The sequence below is a fragment of the Somniosus microcephalus genome, chromosome 3 (assembly GCF_052327205.1).
Source record: "Somniosus microcephalus isolate GS21.2 chromosome 3, FLI_Smic_1.0, whole genome shotgun sequence".
NCBI lineage: Eukaryota > Metazoa > Chordata > Chondrichthyes > Squaliformes > Somniosidae > Somniosus > Somniosus microcephalus.
This window is the reverse complement of record NC_140989.1, coordinates 105,888,413-105,908,755: the sequence shown is the minus strand read 5'-3', so window position 1 is coordinate 105,908,755 and position 20,343 is coordinate 105,888,413. Positions and strand designations below refer to the sequence as shown.

General features: G+C 48.9%; 1 protein-coding gene across 3 annotated transcripts in view; it reads left to right on the top strand.

Moving 5' to 3' along the window:
- The window catches only part of LOC147121244 (glycine N-acyltransferase-like protein 3), a 67,849-nt gene extending 48,426 nt beyond the window's left edge, over positions 1 to 19,423 (top strand). For all 3 annotated transcript variants that reach the window (XM_085981458.1, XM_085981456.1, XM_085981457.1), the window contains one exon: positions 18,769 to 19,423. In XM_085981458.1, the coding sequence (XP_085837584.1) occupies positions 18,769 to 19,180 (412 nt within the window). In that variant the 3' untranslated portion in view covers positions 19,181 to 19,423. The remainder of the gene's footprint in view (positions 1 to 18,768) is intronic.
- Positions 19,424 to 20,343: the final 920 nt, after the last annotated feature.

The following is a 20,343-nucleotide window of genomic DNA, read 5'->3' as shown; positions in this document are numbered from 1 at the left end:
GAAGGAGAGAGAGAGGGAGAGGGAAGGAGAGAGAGAGAGAGAGAGGGAAGGAGAGAGAGAGAGAGGGAAGGAGAGAGAGAGGGAAGGAGAGAGAGAGAGAGAGGGAAGGAGAGAGAGAGAGAGAGAGAGAGAGAGAGAGAGAGGGAAGGAGAGAGAGAGAGAAGGTCTAGTGTGGTGGACTATACAATCACTGACCTGGACCCCTGCGATATCAACGCATTCACTGTCAGGCAGCAATCCCCCCTCTCAGACCATAACCAAATAAATGTGTACCTTAAACTTTCTGCCCAAACTACAGACACAAAAAAGGAACCCAGTAAGCTCCATAAAATAAACCAGACATACAGATGGGCCCCAGACAGTGGAGATAAATTCATCACAGCACTAAATTCACCTGATCTCACAAGTGAAATATCAAAATTTAAAGAAAATCTATATGAGATCACCAGAGATGGTGTAAACATGGCCATAGATGATATAAATATGATCTTCCATGAGGCAGCTGTAAAAGCCGACCTTGTGAAACAGAAGAGGAAACGTTACAAAAGACAAAATAAAAATGAGAAATGGTTTGACCACGAATGCAAAAATGCCAGAAAAGACCTGAGAAAAATATCAAACCAAAAGCATCGCCAACCAAACAATCCAGACCTACGTATTAGATACAATGAGACCCTCAAAAGATATAAACACACCATTAGGAAAAAAACACAAAATTATACCCACAAAATACTCGAAGAAATTGAAAACTCCATTAATCCAAATCAATTCTGGGATATGTGGAATAACCTGAGTACAACACAATTGCAAGCATTACCAATCCAAGATGGCGACATCTGGAGAACACATTTTGAAAACCTCTACAAAGACATCCCAATAAACGAAACAAACCCAAGTCAACATCATATCACAGAAAAACTCCACACATTAGAAGCAACAATTAAAGACAACCAAAACCCTCTAGACTCCCCAATCACATGGAAAGAACTAGCCACAAAAACAAAATCTCTCCACCTAAAGAAAGCCTGTGGTCCAGACAACATCAAAAATGAAATGCTCAAGTTCAGCAGTATGGAGATGCAGGGTGCTGTACTCAAGTTATTCAACATCATATTACGTTCAGGCTGTTTTCCCGATATCTGGTGCCAAGGATTCATCTCTCCCATATATAAAAGTGGAAACAAATCAGACCCAAATAACTACCGCGGCATCTGTGTCAACAGTTGTCTAGGGAAGTTATTCTGCAGTATTCTAAATAGTAGATTACTGGATTTTCTTAACAAACATAATATCCTCAGAAAAAACCAAATAGGCTTTCTTCCAAAACACCGCACCACCGACCATATCTATACCCTTCACACTCTCATTGAAAAACATATACACCAAACAAAAAATGGGAAAATATTCGCTTGTTTCATTGACTTCAAGAAAGCCTTTGACTCTATCTGGCACGAAGGGCTCTATTATAAACTTCTTCAGTGTGGAATAGGGGGCAAAGTCTATGACCTTATTAAATCGATGTATCTGAAAAATAAATGCGATGTCAAAATTGGAGACAAACACACCGGCTTCTTCACCCAGAGAAGAGGCGTCCAGCAGGGCTGCAATTTGAGCCCGACCCTGTTCAACATATACATAAATGAATTAGCAGACATGCTGGAGAAAAGCGAGTCACCGGGTCTCTGTCTCCTGGATGGAGAAGAGAAATCCCTGTTCTATGCGGACGACCTGGTCCTGCTGTCTCCCACAGAACAGGGATTACAGCAACAACTAGACCTACTCGACAAATGCTGCCAAAATTGGGCCCTAACAGTAAATCTAAAGAAAACCAACATCATGATTTTTCAAAAAAGGCCCAGGTGTCAGGAAAACAAATACCAGTTTACTCTCAGTGATACCATCATAGGGCACACTATGAGCTACACTTACCTTGGTCTAACCATTACAGCATCAGGGAGCTTCAGCATAGCAGTGAATGCACTAAAAGAAAAAGCCCGAAGAGCCCTATATGCAATAAAAAGAAAATTCTACAACATCCAAATCCCAATCAAAATCTGGCTCAAAATATTTGACAGCATAATCCTGCCCATTGCGCTGTACGGTAGTGAAGTATGGGGCCCGCTCAATCACCATAGCTACACTAAATGGGAAAAACACACAATAGAAGCCCTACATGCAGAATTTTGCCGAAGCATTCTTCGCACCCAAAGGAAAACACCAACAAATGCATGCAGAGCCGAACTAGGCAGATACCCACTGATAATAAACATCCACAAACGAGCACTAAACTTCCTAAATCACCTCAAATCTAGCTCCCCAGACACCCTGCATTTTAAAGCCTTCCAGACCCAAGAGCTAAACCCAGAAAAGAGTCCCCTGAGTCAGCTGCTACTGAAACTAAGTACTCCTACTCAGCCGGACCCTGACCAGTCCCAGACCAACACTGCCGTCCAAACACCAATCCGAGTGAACCAAATCATTAAACAATGCAAAGAAACCTACCTGGAACATTGGAACAATGTAACCAAAAGCCAAAGCAGATTAGAATGTTACCGGGCCCTAAAAAGAGAATATAAACTGGCAGACTATCTCTCGACCATCAGAGACACAAAACAGAGACAGACCCTCACCAGGTACAGACTAAGCGACCACCAACTGGCAATTGAAAAAGGAAGATACAAGAAATCCTGGCAGCCTAGAGAGAATAGAATATGTGATCAATGTCTGGCCGGCGAGGTTGAGACAGAGATGCATTTCCTCCTAAAATGCGAAAAATTCAACACAACAAGAAACATATTATTTGACAAGCTCAGCCAAACAACCCCAGATTTCAAAGAATTGGATGACCTGTCAAAATTAAGATTAGTCCTGGGAGAAGGAGACAGACCATACCTTGGTGCCAAATATGTAACAACATGTCACAACCTGAGGACTGTTTAAAATTAATACTGAATGTACCCAACGATGTTCAACGACTTTAAATTAATATTGTTTAAACTAATATTGTATGTACCCAACGAAGGTCAAAATTGTTTGACACCTACAGAATGTTGGAAAACTGTACTTTTTGTTATGTAAGCTTTGGCAATATGGTTCCCTGTAAACTTTCATGCCAATAAAGCATTTGAATTGAATTGAATTGAATTGAGAGAGAAGGAGAGAGCGAAAGGAGAGAGAGGGAAGGAGAGAGAGAGAGAGAGGGAAGGAGACAGAGAGAGAGAGGGGAGGAGAGGAGAGAGAAAAGGAGAGGAGAGGGGGAAGGAGAGAGAGAGGGGGAAGGAGAGAGAGAGGGGGAAGGAGAGAGAGAGGAGAGAGAGAGAGGGGGAAGGAGAGAGAGGGGGAAGGAGAGAGAGAGGGAAGGAGAGAGAGAGGGAAGGAGAGAGAGAGGTAAGGAGAGAGAGAGGGAAAGAAAGAGAGAGAGGGAAGGAGACAGAGGGAAGGAAGGAGAGAGAGGGAAGGAGAGGAGAGGGAAGGAGAGCGAGAGAGAGGGAAGGAGACAGAGAGAGAGAGAGGGAGGGAAGGAGAGAGAGAGAGGGAAGGAGGGAAGGAGAGAGAGAGAGGGAAGGAGAGAGAGAGAAGGAGAGAGAGAGAGGGGGAAGGAGAGAGAGAGAGGGAAGGAGAGAGAGAGAGGGAAGGAGAGAGAGAGAGAGGGAAGGAGAGAGAGAGAGAGAGGGAAGGAGAGAGAGAGAGGGAAGGAGAGAGCGAAAGGAGAGAGAGGGAAGGAGAGGAGAGAGGGAAGGAGAGGAGAGAGGGGGAAGGAGAGAGAGAAAGAGGGAAGGAGAGAGAGAGGGAAGGAGAGAGAGAGAAAGAGAGAGAGAGAGAGAGGGAAGGAAGGAGAGAGAGAGGGAAGGAAGGAGAGAGAGAGAGGGAAGGAGAGAGAGAGAGAGGGAAGGAGAGAGAGAGAGAGGGAAGGAAGGAGAGAGAGAGAGGGAAGGAGAGAGAGAGAGAGGGAAGGAGAGAGAGAGAGGGAAGGAGCGAGAGAGAGGGAAGGAGAGAGAGGGAAGGAGAGAGAGAGAGAGGGAAGGAGAGAGAGAGAGAGGGAAGGAAAGAGAGAGAGAGAGGGAAGGAGAGAGAGAGGGAAGGAGACAGAGAGAGAGAGGGAAGGAGAGAGAGAGAGGGAAGGAGAGAGAGAGAGAGAGGGAAGGAGAGAGAGAGAGAGAGGGAAGGAGAGAGAGAGAGAGAGAGGGAAGGAGAGAGAGAGAGAGAGAGGGAAGGAGAGAGAGAGAGAGGGAAGGAGAGAGAGAGAGAGAGAGGGAAGGAGAGAGAGAGAGAGAGGGAAGGAGAGAGAGAGAGAGGGAAGGAGAAAGAGAGAGGGAAGGAGAGAGAGAGGGAAGGAGAGAGAGAGAGAGGGAAGGAAGGAGAGAGAGAGAGGGAAGGAGAGAGAGAGAGAGGGAAGGAAGGAGAGAGAGAGAGAGGGAAGGAAGGAGAGAGAGAGAGGGAAGGAGAGAGAGAGAGAGGGAAGGAGAGAGAGAGGGAAGGAGAGAGAGAGAGGGAAGGAGAGAGAGAGAGAGAGAGAGGGAAAGAGAGAGCGAGAGAGAGGGAAGGAGAGAGAGAGGGAAGGAGAGAGAGAGAGAGGGAAGGAGAGAGAGAGAGGGAAGGAGAGAGAGAGAGAGAGGGAAGGAGAGAGAGAGAGAGGGGGAAGGAGAGAGAGAGAGAGAGAGCGAGGGAAGGAGAGAGAGCGAGGGAGGGAGAGAGAGAGGGAAGGAGAGAGAGAGAGAGAGGGAAGGAGAGAGAGAGAGAGAGGGAAGGAGAGAGAGAGAGAGAGGGAAGGAGAGAGAGAGAGAGGGAAGGAGAGAGAGAGAGAGGGAAGGAGAGAGAGAGAGAGAGGGAAGGAGAGAGAGAGAGAGAGGGAAGGAGAGAGAGAGAGAGAGGGAAGGAGAGAGAGAGAGAGAGGGAAGGAGAGAGAGAGAGAGAGGGATAGAGAGAGAGAGAGAGAGGGAAGGAGAGAGAGAGAGAGAGGGAAGGAGAGGGAGAGAGAGAGAGGGAAGGAGAGAGAGAGGGAAGGGGAGAGAGAGAGAGAGAGGGAAGGAGAGAGAGAGAGAGAGGGAAGGAGAGAGAGAGAGAGAGGGAAGGAGAGAGAGAGAGGGAAGGAGAGAGAGAGAGAGAGGGAAGGAGAGAGAGAGGGAAGGGGAGAGAGAGAGGGAAGGAGAGAGAGAGAGAGAGGGAAGGAGAGAGAGAGAGAGGGAAGGAGAGAGAGAGAGAGAGGGAAGGAGAGAGAGAGAGAGAGGGAAGGAGAGAGAGAGAGAGAGGGAAGGAGAGAGAGAGAGAGAGAAGGAGAGAGAGAGAGAGAGGGAAGGAGAGAGAGAGAGAGAGAGGGAAGGGGAGAGAACCCTCAAAAGATATAAACACACCATTAGGAACAAAACACAAAACTATACCCACAAAATACTCGAAGAAATTGAAAACTCCACCAATCCAAAACAATTCTGGGAAATGTGGAATAACCTGAGTACAACACAATTGCAAGCATTACCAATCCAAGATGGCGACATCTGGAGAACACATTTTGAAAACCTCTACAAAGACATCCCAATAAACGAAACAAACCCAAGTCAACATCAGGTCACAGAAAAATTCCACACATTAGAAGCAACAATTAAAGACAACCAAAACCCTCTAGACTCCCCAATCACATGGAAAGAACTGGCCACAAAAACAAAATCTCTCCACCTAAAGAAAGCCTGTGGCCCAGACAACATCAAAAATGAAATGCTCAAGTTCAGCAATATGGAGATGCAGGGTGCGGTACTCAAATTATTCAACATCATATTACGTTCAGGCTGTTTTCCCGATATCTGGTGCCAAGGACTAATCTCCCCCATATATAAAAGTGGAAACAAATCAGACCCAAATAACTACCGCGGCATCTGTGTCAACAGTTGTCTAGGGAAGTTATTCTGCAGTATTCTAAATAGTAGATTACTTGATTTTCTTAACAAACATAATATCCTCAGAAAAAACCAAATAGGCTTTCTTCCAAAACACCGCACCGCCGACCATATCTATACCCTTCACACCCTCATTGAAAAACATATACACCAAACAAAAAATGGGAAAATATTCGCCTGTTTCATCAACTTCAAGAAAGCCTTTGACTCTATATGGCACGAAGGGCTCTATTATAAACTTCTTCAGTGTGGAATAGGGGGCAAAGTCCATGACCTTATTAAATCAATGTATCTGAAAAACAAATGCGGGGTCAAAATTGGAGACAAACGCACCGATTTCTTCACCCAGAGAAGAGGCGTCCGGCAGGGCTGCAATTTGAGCCCGACCCTGTTCAACATATACATAAATGAATTAGCAGACATGCTGGAGCAAAGCGAGTCACCAGGTCTCCGTCTCCTGGATGGAGAAGTGAAATCCCTGTTCTATGCGGACGACCTGGTTCTGCTGTCTCCCACAGAACAGGGATTACAGCAACAACTAGACCTACTCGACAAATACTGCCAAAATTGGGCTCTAACAGTAAATCTAAAGAAAACCAACATCATGATTTTTCAAAAAAGGCCCAGATGTCAGGAAAACAAATACCAGTTTACCCTCAGTGATACCACTATAGGACACACTATGAGCTACACCTACCTTGGTCTAACTATTACAGCATCAGGGAGCTTCAGCATAGCAGTGAATGCACTAAAAGAAAAAGCCCGAAGAGCCCTATATGCAATAAAAAGAAAATTCTACAACATCCAAATCCCAATCAAAATCTGGCTCAAAATATTTGACAGCATAATCCTGCCCATTGCACTGTACGGTAGTGAAGTATGGGGCCCGCTAAATCACCAAAGCTACACTAAATGGGAAAAACACACAATAGAAGCCCTACATGCAGAATTCTGCCGAAGCATCCTTCGCACCCAAAGAAAAACGCCAACAAATGCATGCAGAGCCGAACTAGGCAGATACCCACTGATAATAAACATCCAAAAACGAGCACTAAACTTCCTAAATCACCTCAAATCTAGCTCCCCAGACACCCTTCATTTCAAAGCCTTTCAGACCCAAGAGCTAAACCCAGAAAAGAGTCCCCTGAGTCAGCTGCTACTGAAACTAAGTACTCAGCCGGACCCTGACCAGCCCCAGACCAACACAGCCGTCCAAACACCAATCCGAGTGAACCAAATCATTAAAAAATGCAAAGAAACCTACCTGGAACATTGGAACAAAATAACCGAAAGCCAAAGCAGATTAGAATGTTACCGGGCCCTAAAAAGAGAATATAAACTGGCAGACTACCTCACGACCATCAGAGACACAAAACAGAGACAGACCCTCACCAGGTACAGACTAAGCGACCACCAACTGGAAATTGAAAAAGGCAGATACAAGAAATCCTGGCAGCCTAGAGAGAATAGAATATGCGATCAATGTCTGGCCGGCAAGGTTGAAACAGAGATGCATTTCCTCCTAAAATGCGAAAAATTCAACACATCAAGAAACATATTATTCAACAAGCTAAGCCAAACAACCCCAGATTTCAAGGAATTGGATGACCTGTCAAAATTGAGATTAGTCCTAGGAGAAGGAGACAGACCATACCTTGGGGCCAAATATGTAACAACATGTCACAACCTGAGGACTGTTTAAAATTAAGACTGTTTAAAATTAATATTGAACGTACCAAATGAAGTACAAAGACTGTTTAAAATTAATATTGTTTAAAAGTAATATTGTATGTACCCAACAAATGTCAAATCGATTGACACCTACAGAATGTTGGAAAACTGTACCTTTTTGCTACGTAAGCTTTGGCAATATGGTTCTCTGTAAACTTTCATGCCAATAAAGCATTTGAATTGAATTGAATTGAATTGAATTGAGAGGGAAGGAGAGAGAGAGAGACAGGGAAGGAGAGAGAGAGAGAGGGAAGGAGAGAGAGAGAGAGAGGGAAGGAGAGAGAGAGAGAGAGAGGGAAGGAGAGAGAGAGAGAGAGAGGGATGGAGAGAGAGAGAGAGAGGGAAGGAGACAGAGAGAGAGAGGGAAGGAGAGAGAGAGGGAAGGAGAGAGAGGGAAGGAGAGAGAGAGAGGGAAGGAGAGAGAGAGAGAGAGGGAAGGAGAGAGAGAGAGAGAGGGAAGGAGAGAGAGAGAGAGAGGGAAGGAGAGAGAGAGGGAAGGGGAGAGAGAGAGAGGGAAGGAGAGAGAGAGAGAGAGGGAAGGAGAGAGAGAGAGAGGGAAGGAGAGAGAGAGAGAGGGAAGGAGAGAGAGAGAGAGAGAGGGAAGGAGAGAGAGAGGGAAGGAGAGGGAGGGAAGGAGAGAGGGAAGGAGAGAGAGATGGAGAGAGAGAGAGAGAGGGAAGGAGAGAGAGAGAGGGAAGGAGAGAGAGGGAAGGAGAGAGAGAGAGAGAGGGAAGGAGAGAGAGAGAGAGAGGGAAGGAGAGAGAGAGAGAGAGGGAAGGAGAGAGAGAGAGTGTGGTAAACCACTGTCTGTATTCCACTGGGTACATGCCTGGACATGCCTCGGCTGACTCCTCCCACAAGTCCTAGTATAAAGGTGACTGCTCCCCAGCCCTTTGTATTTCTGGACCGGCCGACCACTCGAGGCAGACCTTCATTCTTTTGTTAATAAAAGCCTTTAGTTACTCTCTTAACTCTCAGTCTTTTATGAGTAATTGATAGCGCATCAATTTTATTAACAAAATTTTTATAATGGAGAAGATCCTCACACCAGCATGCCTGGACTTAGATCATCGGGAGGCGGACTCATCCACCAAGTTTACTCACTGGCTTAAGTGTTTCGAAAAATTCCTGACCGCCTCCGCAGCAATCAAATCGGACGAGGACAAACTGGATGTCCTGACCTCCAAAGTGAACCACCGAGTGTACTCGGTCATCCAAGACGCGACCTCGTACGTGGACGCTATCAAGCTCCTCAAGGACCAGTACACGCGCCCAGTGAACGAAGTGTACGCCAGGCACCTTCTGGGGAGTCGTAAACAACAACCTGGGGAATCGACCGTGGAATACCTTCAGGCACTGTCTGTGCTTGGCCGGGCCTGTGGTTGTAAGGATGTAAAGGCCGCCGTGTACACAGAGGAACTTATCCGGGACGCTTTTGTAGCGGGCCACAGATCCAATTACACCCGACAGCGACTGTTGGAGCAGAGTGACCTCGACCTCAACAAGGCCTCTGAACTCGCACTATCATTGGATGCAGCCTACCGGGGCATGGATGCCTACTCCTCTGCACCGTGGACGCCGCGGGGAATGACAGCCTGGGACACGGTAGGACTGCCTCATAGCGCCGTGCCACCCCAGCCACACCCCAGCAACGGCCCAACTACTGCAGCAGTGTCCCAAGGCCAGACAGCAGTGCCCCAAGGCCAGAAATGCTACTTCTGTGGCCAGGCAAAACACCCCAGAGCACGCTGCCCGGCGAAAAACGCGATCTGCTCGGGCTGCGGGAAGAAGGGACACTACGCTAGCGTCTGCAGGGCCAAAGCCACCCCGAACCCCAGCAGCGCCGCGTGTGGGCCATGCGGGCCGCCATCTTGGGCCTCCCCGGCCATGTGCGAACCACCGGTACAGCAGCCATTTTGGACGCCTCCAGCCACATGGGGATCATGGACGCCGCCATCTTGGACGACAGCCGGAACGCAGCAGGCCCCCAACACCGCCTCATCTGATACCCGCAGCGACACACCGACCCCTACGCTGGCATCCGTTACACGGGACCAAGCGAGACCGCACCAGCTGGCCAGTTCCACAATGGACATTAAGGTAAATGGTCACGATACAATCTGCCTTTTTGACTCTGGGAGCACAGAGAGCTTCATCCACCCCGACACGGTGCGGCGTTGCTCTCTCCCAGTCCTGCCTGCGCACCAGCGGATTTCTATGGCCTCCGAGTCCCAGTCGGCGGACATCGGCGGCTACTGCATGGTGACACTCGTAGTAGACGGGACTGTGTACGATCATTTTAAACTTCTGGTCCTGCCCGACCTCTGCGCTGCCGTCCTGCTGGGGTTAGATTTTCAGTGCCACCTTAAAAGTGTTACGATGGCGTACGGTGGACCCCTCCCCCCACTCTCAGTCCGCAGCCAGCAGCTTCCAAATTGCCCGCCACGCACCAGGTGCAACCTCTCCACACTCAGAGTCACCCCCCCCCCCCCCACTGTTTGCTAACCTCACCCCCGACTGTAAGCCCATCGCCACAAAGAGCAGGCGATACAGTGCCGGGGACAGGGTTTTCATTAAAACCGAAGTGGAGCGGCTCCTGAAGGAAGGGATTATTGAGGGCAGCACCAGCCCCTGGCGAGCCCAGGTTGTGGTCGTTAAGACCGGCGAGAAGCAGCGCCTGGTCATCGACTACAGCCAGACAATAAATCGCTACACCCTGCTGGACGCCTACCCACTCCCCCGCATAGCTGATATGGTCAACCAGATCGCGCAGTACCGCGTCTTCTCGACCATTGACCTGAAATCAGCGTACCACCAGCTCCCTATCCGCCCTGAGGACCGCCAGTATACCGCCTTTGAGGCAAACGGCCGCCTCTATCACTTCCTTAGGGTTCCCTTTGGCGTCACCAACGGGGTCTCCGTCTTCCAAAGGGAGATGGACCGGATGGTAGATCAAAATGCGTTGCAGGCCACTTTCCCATATCTGGACAATGTGACCATCTGCGGCCGTGACTTGCAGGACCATGACGCAAACCTCGAAAAATTCCTCCGCACCGCCCAACTCCTGAACCTGACATATAACAAGGAGAAGTGCATATTCCGCACAAACCGCCTCGCCATCCTTGGCTGTGTTGTGGAACACGGAGTCATCGGCCCCGACCCCGACCGGATGCGTCCCCTTATGGAACTCCCACTGCCTCAAGGCCCTGAAGAGGTGCCTAGGGTTTTTCTCCTATTACGCCCAGTGGGTCCCCTACTATGCGGACAAGGCCCGTCCGCTGATCAAGTCCACCTCTTTTCCCTTGACGGCAGAGGCCCGCTTAGCCTTCCACCGTATCAAGGAGGACATTGCCAAAGCCACCATGCACGCAGTGGACGAATCCATCCCCTTCCAGGTGGAAAGCGACGCGTCCGACTTTGCCCTGGCCGCTACCCTCAATCAGGCGGGGAGACCCGTGGCCTTCTTTTCACGAACCCTCCAAGGCCCGGAGACCAGACACTCCGCTGTTGAGAAGGAGGCCCAGGCGATTGTGGAGGCTGTGCGTCATTGGAGGCACTACCTGGCCGGAAAACGATTTACCCTGCTCACTGACCAGCGTTCAGTTGCTTTCATGTTTAACAACAAGCAGAGGTGCAAAATCAAAAATGACAAGATCTTGAGGTGGAGAATCGAACTTTCCACCTACAATTACGAGATCTTGTGCCGGCCCGGGAAGCTCAATGAACCCCCGGATGCGCTATCGCGTGGCACCTGCGCCAGCGCGCAGATCGATAGACTGCGGGCCCTCCACAATGACCTCTGCCACCCGGGGGTCACCAGGTTCTTCCACTTCATCAAGGCCCGCAACCTGCCTTACTCTATTGAGGAGGTCAGGACCATGACCAGGAACTGCCAAGTCTGCGCTGAGTGCAAACCGCACTTTTATAGACCAGACAGGGCCCACCTGATAAAAGCCACTCGCCCCTTCGAGCGCCTGAGCGTTGATTTTAAAGGGCCTCTCCCCTCCTCCGACCGCAATGTGTACTTCCTCAATATTATTGATGAGTACTCCCGTTTCCCGTTCGCCATCCCCTGCCCGGACATGACCAGTGCCACGGTCATTAAATGTCTGAACGACCTCTTCACCCTGTTCGGTTTCCCCAGCTATATCCATAGCGACCGGGGCTCATCGTTTATGAGCGACGAACTCCGTCAGTACCTGCTAACTAGGGGTATTGCCACAAGCAGGACCACCAGTTACAACCCCCGGGGGAACGGACAGGTGGAAAGAGAAAATGCGACAGTTTGGAAGGCCGCCCTGCTAGTCTTAAAGTCTAGGGGCCTTCCAACCTCCCGCTGGCAGGATGTGCTCCCCGATGCGCTCCACTCTATTCGGTCACTGCTCTGCACTGCCACTAACGCCACCCCTCATGAGAAAATGTTTGTCTTCCCAAGGAAGTCCACATCGGGGACATCGCTACCGCCATGGCTGACGTCCCCAGGGCCGGTCCTACTGAGAAGACACGTGAGGACCCATAAAACGGACCCCCTGGTCGAGAGGGTCGACCTCCTCCACGCCAACCCCCAGTATGCTTACATTGCATACCCGGACGGGCGGGAGGGCACAGTCTCCATAAGAGACCTTGCACCCTCGGGGGCCGCAGTAACCCACTACTCACTACCACGCCCCCCCCCACGATCCGATATCCAGCCCCAGCAGACGGCAGGCCTGGGCCCCGCGACCCGCTCGACATCTACGAGGACGACACTCCTGTGCCACAGCCTATGCAGGACTCGACGCCGGAAGCTCCACTACCCCTGCCGTCGCCACGCCGATCACAGCGGCAGACAAGACCTCCGGAGAGACTCCAATACACTAACTTTTAATACACTTCACCCCGCCGGACTCAATTTTAAACAAGGGGTGAATGTGGTAAACCACTGTTTGTATTCCACTGGGTACATGCCTGGACATGCCTCGGCTGATTCCTCCCACAAGTCCTAGTATAAAGGTGACTGCTCCCCAGCCCTTTGTATTTCTGGACCGGTCGACCACTCGAGGCAGACCTTCATTCTTTTGTTAATAAAAGCCTTTAGTTATTCTCTTAACTCTCAGTCTTTTATGAGTAATTGATAGCGCATCAGAGAGAGAGGGAAGGAGAGAGAGAGAGGGAAGGAGAGAGAGAGAGAGGGAAGGAGAGAGCGAAAGGAGAGAGAGGGAAGGAGACAGAGAGAGGGAAGGAGAGGAGAGAGGGAAGGAGAGGAGAGAGAGGAAAGGAGAGAGAGGGGGAAGGAGAGAGAGAGGGGGAAGGAGAGAGAGAAAGAGGGAAGGAGGGAAGGAGAGAGAGAGGGAAGGAGAGGGAAGGAGAGAGAGAGGGAAAGAGAGAGAGGGAAGGAGAGAGAGAGGGAAGGAGCGAGAGAGAGGGAAAGAGAGAGAGAGAGGGAAGGAGACAGAGAGAGGGAAGGAGACAGAGAGAGAGAGAGGGGGAAGGAGAGAGAGAGAGAGGGAAGGAGAGAGAGAGAGAGGGAAGGAGAGAGAGAGAGAGGGAAGGAGAGAGAGAGAGAGGGAAGGAGAGAGAGAGGGGGAAGGAGAGAGAGAGGGGGAAGGGAGAGAGAGAAAGAGGGAAGGAGAGAGAGAGAGGGAAGGAGAGAGAGAGAGGGAGGGAAGGAGAGAGAGAGAGCGAGAGGGAGGGAAGGAGAGAGAGAGAGGGAGGGAAGGAGAGAGAGAGAGAGAGGGAAGGAGAGAGAGAGGGAAGGAGAGAGAGAGGGAAGGAGAGAGAGAGGGAAGGAGAGAGAGAGGGAAAGAGAGAGAGAGAGGGAAGGAGAGAGAGAGAGAGGGAAGGAGAGAGAGAGGGAAGGAGAGAGAGAGAGGGAAGGAGAGAGGGAAGGAGAGAGAGAGGAAGGAGAGAGAGAGAGAGAGAGGGAAGGAGAGAGAGAGGGAAGGAGAGAGAGAGAGAGAGGGAAGGAGAGAGAGAGAGAGATGGAAGGAGAGAGAGGCAAGGAGAGAGAGAGAGAGAGAGAGAGGGAAGGAGAGAGAGAGGGAAGGAGAGAGGGAAGGATGAGAGAGAGGGAAGGAGAGAGAGATGGAGAGGGAAGGAGAGAGAGATGGAGAGAGAGAGGGAAGGAGAGTGAGAGAGAGGGAAGGAGAGTGAGAGAGGGAGGGAAGGAGAGAGGGGGAAGGAGAGAGAGGGAAGGAGAGAGAGAGGGAAGAGAGAGAGAGGAAGGAGAGAGATGGGGAGGAGAGAGAGAGAGGGAAGGAGAGAGAGAGAGGGAAGGAGAGAGAGAGAGGGAAGGAGAGAGAGAGGGAAGGAGGGAGAGAGAGAGAGGGAAGGAAGGGAGAGAGAGAGAGAGGAAGAGAGGAAGGAGGAGAGAGAGAGGAAGGAGGGAAGAGAGGGAAGGAGGGAGAGAGAGAAGGAAGGAGGGAGAGAGAGAGGGAAGGAGAGAGAGATGGAGAGAGAGAGAGAGAAGGAGGGAGAGAGAAGGAGGGGAGAGAGGGAAGGAGGGAGAGAGAGGGAAGGAGGGAGAGAGAGAGATGGAGAGAGAGAGAGGGATGGAGAGAGAGAGGGAAGGAGAGAGAGAGAGAGAGGGAAGGAGAGAGAGGAGGAGGGAGAGGGAAGGAGGGAGAGAGCGAGGGAAGAGGAGAGGAGAGAGCGAGGTAAGGAGAGAGAGAGAGAGAGGAAGGAGAGAGAGAGAGGAAGGAGAGAGAGAGAGAGGGGGAAGGAGAGAGAGAGAGGGGGAAGGAGAGAGAGAGAGAGGGAAGGAGAGAGAGGAGGAGAGGAAAGGAGAGAGAGAGAGAGGGAAGGGAGAGAGAGAGAGAGAGGGGGGAAGGAGAGAGAGAGAGAGAGAGGGAAGGAGAGAGTGAGGGAAGGAGATAGAGAACAGAGGAAGAAACCCCGGGGAAGGGCTGGACTCAGAGCCCGGCGGGTGAAGAAGGGCGGCCGCCATTTTGTGAGGTCGGCAGGAAGTTTGAATTGCGGCGGCCGAAGGAAGGAAGAAGGCGAGCTCTCCCTCCCTCTCCCACCCCTTCACTCTTTCCCTCCCTCACCCTCTCTCTCCCTCCCCCCTCCCTGCCGCTCTCTCACTCCCCTCTTTCTCTCCCCCTCTCTCTCCCTGCCCCTCTCTCTCCCTGCCCCTCTCTATCCCTCACCTTCTCTCCCTCCCTCACCCTCTCTCTCCCTCACCCTCTCCCCTGCCGCTCTCCCTCTCCCCCCTCTCTCCCTGCCCCTCTCTCTCCCTCCCTCCCCGCTCTCTCTCCCCCTCCCTCCCCGCTCTCTCTCCCCCCTCCCCGCTCTCTCTCCCTCCCTCCCTCTCCCTCCCTCTCCCTCCCTCTCTCTCCCTCTCCCCCTCTCCCTCCGACTCACCTCGGTACCAGAACGGAGTATATCCGACACCGGGAAGCCGGGTGCCCATCGCTCAGAAGCGAGCCCGGGGTTCCTCATGTTTAACCAGGCGGGCCTTTGGACCCGGTTGGCCGGGCGGCAGTGGAAGGCCTTTCGCTCCGGACTCCCGTGTCCGATTTAGGTCGGGGACGGCTCGTTGGAAAGCCCCGGTTTTCCCCGGTCCCGCACTAACGGCAAGAGAGAGGGGGAAGGAGAGAGAGAGAGAGAGGGAAGAGGAGAGAGAGAGAGAGGGGGGGGAAGGACTTAGAGGCAGGCCGTGGTGACCGTGCACGGCCTAGCGCTTCAGGCCCAGCCGTGACTCACCTCAGCTGAGCTCCCGCTTCGGGAGAGAGAGAGAGAGGGGGAAGGAGAGAGAGAGAGAGGGGGGGGGGGAAGGAGAGAGAGAGAAATTCCTGAATCAATAGTAATGAATCAACAATTTCCTCACCTCCATTACCATTTTTTTTAGCTTCAGGCCCGGTCGGTCTTTAATGGCCGCCACTCACCTCAGCTCGGCTCCCGCTCGGCAGTTTGAAGGATTAGGCCCCGCCCACAAACGTCATGAAATGCCCCCCAATTGGTCAACCATCACGTCACTCAACGCTAATGAGCGGTAGGATTGGTCAACCGCTAATGAGCGGATTTTGTCCGTTTTTTGAATGTTTTTTGTATACTGTCCGAACAATTTTTGTCTGACCAAAAAGTAAATACGCCTATGAGACTCCCCTAATCATAAGCTTTCTTTTGATATAACATATGTGTAGTTACGCTCTATAACTTTTGAGTGATGCCCCGGACAGACAGACAGACAGACAGCACGATCCTTTTTTATACATATACTAGCTGGGGGAAGCCCGGCTTTGCCAGGGCTGTTTTGGGCCGGGCGGTTTAAATCGAGTGCCAGGCTTTGGGGTCTCTCTGTGTCCCTCTGTGAATCTGCTGCCGGGCAACATTTTAAATCGAGTACCAGGCTTTCAGGCCCTGTCTGTCTGTCCCTCTGTGAATCTGCTGCCGGGCAACATTTCTACCTTTTAATACCTTGAAAGATGAAAGTGAAAGTACTTATAAAACGTTTTTGGTAAATCTTATGTTATTTTTAAAAGAGATACTAACTTTTTCAAAGCTGGATGATCAAAGTTGTTTGAGCTGGAAGCTGAAGTAATGGCAGTGAAACAATGGCTGCCAGATCCCTGAGATGAAAACGATTAGTCCCGCCCACACACACACACCGATTGGCCAACCATCAGGGGACTGTACTGTAGGATTGGTCAATCGTGACGGCACAGGATTGGTGGAACCTTGATGTCAGTCAATCAATGCTAAGTAGCAGATAATGAGTTTAATTTTGAAGGTTTTTTGCATAAGGCGCAAACAATTTTCGTGCGACCGAAAAGTAAATACGCTTACGAGCGTCCCGGAAGCGTAAGCTTTCTTCGGAGGTAACGCGCGCGTAGGTACGCTCTATAACTTTCGAGCGCATAGCCGGACAGACGCACACGTGAGGACAGACAGAAGGATAGACAGACAGACAGACAGATCGATTCCTTTATATATATAGATATAATTGAATCTCACACAAAATGTTTGGAAACATCTTTCATCTGCTATTTTTTTCTCAGTAATTGATATTTCTAATGTCCAAAATAAGATTTTGAATAAAATGAATATATATTTCACAATAACATGATCAACTTTATTCAACGAATTGAATTTGGTGTCTGGAATCAAACCTAGACTCCCTGGTCTATTGCTTAGTTACATATGGGTCAGACAAAAAGAACAATTTGCATTTATATAGAGCTTTTATGAAACACCCTGAGGCACTTCACATATGGAAATACATAGGGAAACGAACACTGAGCCACAGTGTGATAGATGAGGGGAGGGGGGCAAAAGCTAGGTTGAATAGGGTCCTGAGACGGTTTTTAAAAGAAGAATGAAAGTGGGATAGGAGTTTCAGAAAATAAAGCTGAGGCAGCTGAAAGCTCTACCACTGACAGTGAGGTACCATGCACTTGCTGACAGTGGCGTAGACAAGGGGGTGTTCAAATACCCCTACCCCTGAAATGTTTTGATTGGATCACTCTTTTCAAAAGAACACACCTTAGATCACTTGATAGAACAAGTGTTCTTTCAGAGATAATTAGTTCCACAATTTGACCACTAAAAACCAATTAGTTGAGCTAATGCTTCTAAATGTTCACTGGGATATTTGAGTGAATAGTAGCAAAGTTATTGATAGACTAGCGACACATAACTGGTGCTTGGACTTTGTGTTTCACAAGTCTGTTTTTACTTTTCATTTGCTTTATTTGAATTGTTGGATTAATAGTAGTAATGTTTCCATTTGAACCTTGTAAAATTGAACAGTTGGAGAAGGGAGGCACAACCCCATCTTGTCGAGTCACACTATTTCCTAGTATTTTGTTTTCCCCTTTCAATTGAGAATTTTTGGTAAAGACACAATTGAAAACAAATGAGGTTGCATTAGCAATGAAACATAAAATGGTTCCATCAGTAGCGATCAGGTAAACAGAATGTTGCAACCTGCGATGTGTAGATTCTTGAGCAGATCCCCACTAGAGAGGGAGAACAATGTTGCTTGGAGCAGGTATCCTCAGCTTGCTATCTTCCCACATTGGGAGTCAGCAGTGTTGTCTGGTTTTGGTATATCTGCTGTCATTCACACGAGCCAGGGTGGGATACCTTAAAATAGATAACCGAGAAGGACTAATTTGATACCCAAATTCATTAAAGGAGAACATCAGGTAAAAATAACAAGATTAACATACTAAATGCAATGTCAGGTACAGAAAAATCTGGTTTAGGTGCATATCTTAGAGTCATTGGGCTGGATTTTGATACTGGAGGCGTGTAGGAGGCGGGACTACAACTTTTGGGGTTGTAGTGCCGCCTCCATCGAGTTGTGGCCAACCCACGTGATTTTCACTTGATTGATCTTGTTGAGCCCGCCCAGCGGGCTCAGCAAGCCAATTAAGGGCCACCCGGCAACAGGTGACGTCACAGATTGACATTTCATCTGTCAAGAGCTTTTGACAGATGAAATATCAGCGTTAGACAGCTCTTTGAAGCTGTTAAATACTGACAATCTGTACACTAAGTTAATTCCTTCCTCTCAGGCTTATTTATTGATCTCTCCAGAACAGAAAGCTGAATGCTGCAACTTTTGACAGCTCGCGGCCATTCTGCTTTCTGTGCCGGTGAGATGAGGGACACCTGAGACCTGGAGGAAGGAAGGCTGTAAAGGTAAGTAAAGGTAATTAAACTTATTTAAACACTTTACACACACCAAACACACTTACCTCTGCACTCATGCACCCATCACTCACCTGAACACCGGACATCTCGAACCCTTCAGCCCGACGGTCCGCCTCGCTAACTTGGCGTGGTTTGGAGCCGTCGGGAATCCCACACTTCAGGAATAAAAATAGATATTAGGCTAAAAACTGCTTGTTATCTACCTGTTAACAGGCAGTTAATTGGCACTAATCCCCTTCCCGCCTCGGGGAGGCGGCTCCCAGCACAGGTCGGGTATCCGCCTCCTTTGAAACTGGCATGGAGGCGGGTTGGGGGTGGGATGGGTTCGTGCCCCCTGATTTCGCGATTTTAACCCCCCACACCTGCCCTGAAAGTACTTGCTGCTAACAATAGTTGCTAAAAATTGAACATGTTCGTTTCTGTAGTACTGACATCAGTTAATCATTATGAACACAAATTTTTTCCCACTCCAAGTAAAAACTTTGTCGATCTTATTTTATTGTTTTTAAAGGGCTGATGTTGCCTCGAGAATAAGTCATCTAGACCTGACACATGCACAGATAGTAAACAGAAATTGGAAGTTTGGAGGTGATGATACTTCTCTTGAATTTGTGGAAAGTGCCATAGCAAATTTCCCCAGCTCTTGTATTCTGGATGAGACTGATAATCCTGTCTCTTGGTTACTGAGCTACAAATATGGTGCGATGGGATTACTGTACACTCTACCAGAGCATCGGAGGAAGGGCTATGCCAAATTATTGGTGACCACAATGGTGAAAACGCTGCAGAACCTTGGATATCCTATTTATTGCTTCATTGAAGAGGAAAATGACATGTCGCACCAATTATTTGAGAAGCTTGGTTTTAAGGAAGCCCCAGACATCCGATTTTCATGGATATGGTGTAGACCTTTTGAAAAGTAACTTTTAGAGCAGGGTACCTGGCGGAATTTTTTTGCTTAATCTTTGTATAAAAAATAATGTATGCATTGTGCCACTTAACCAGATTTACTTTCCTATTATTGCAGCAGCAGAACTGTTACGGTTTTCTAGTTGTGCTATGTAGTTTGTAAGCAAAATGTAATGAGCAGGATGTAACCCTCTGCCATTTCTGATGCTAATTTTGTGCTATTAACAATAAATACATGGTTACCATATTAAACAGTTCCCAGGGATTGCACACTGCTAGTAAGCTTTGACAAGTGGAAGGAACCCAGCTTTCCTATATCTTTGGGTAATCCTTTATTTTTGCAGGGTTAAAAATAAGCAGGTATGTTAACTTACAAAGATCCTAGCGTGTAATTTTGGGTCAGTTAAATAGATGTAATTGGGGTGTAACTGTGTGGGCAAAGATCAGTTGCGCTCAGTCTCTACCCACAATGTGCATTTCTAGTGGGGTGATGCCTGCCACAGGAGGCTCCTAACAGAAATAGGAAGACTTTGACTTTTTATAATAGAGAACCTTCTTCAGTGTCTTTTCCAAACAGGTGCTGAGACTGAGCACTTTATGAGAATGTTAACTAATTTAAATATTTTGGAGGGCCTTAACGAGCCTTGTGCACAGTTTGCGGCATGGTTTTGGGCCAACCATTCTTGCTATAAATTGGGACATTGGGCTTTTCATTTTACTTGTACAATTTGGAGAAAGAGGGATGGCACCATGCCAAGTTACACCAGAGGAGGAGTGCACCAACTTACCATTACCTTCCCAATCACAGGTACAAGCAAAGATGGTCTTACCAGTGTAATGTCCGTGTGTAATTGAGACACGGACTGCAGAAGTTGGTTATAACAGGTGTTTACTGAATGGAGACAAAACTGGAACTACTACACAGGCTTATATACAGGGGTGGTCACGACTGGTACTGCAGTATACAGGGGCTGCAGAATATAGTTCCTTCTTCAAGGTACATACACTACAATTCCTCCCCTTTTAGCTAAACAGTACATAACATTCGATTAATAATTAAATAACATATTTACAATTACAGTTGCTATATACATTAGCTGAAGTTAATTATAAATTCAGTCTTTGAGGAGGCTTCCTGATTCTGTCCGGCTAACGCCTCTTTGGGGTATCAGGTTCT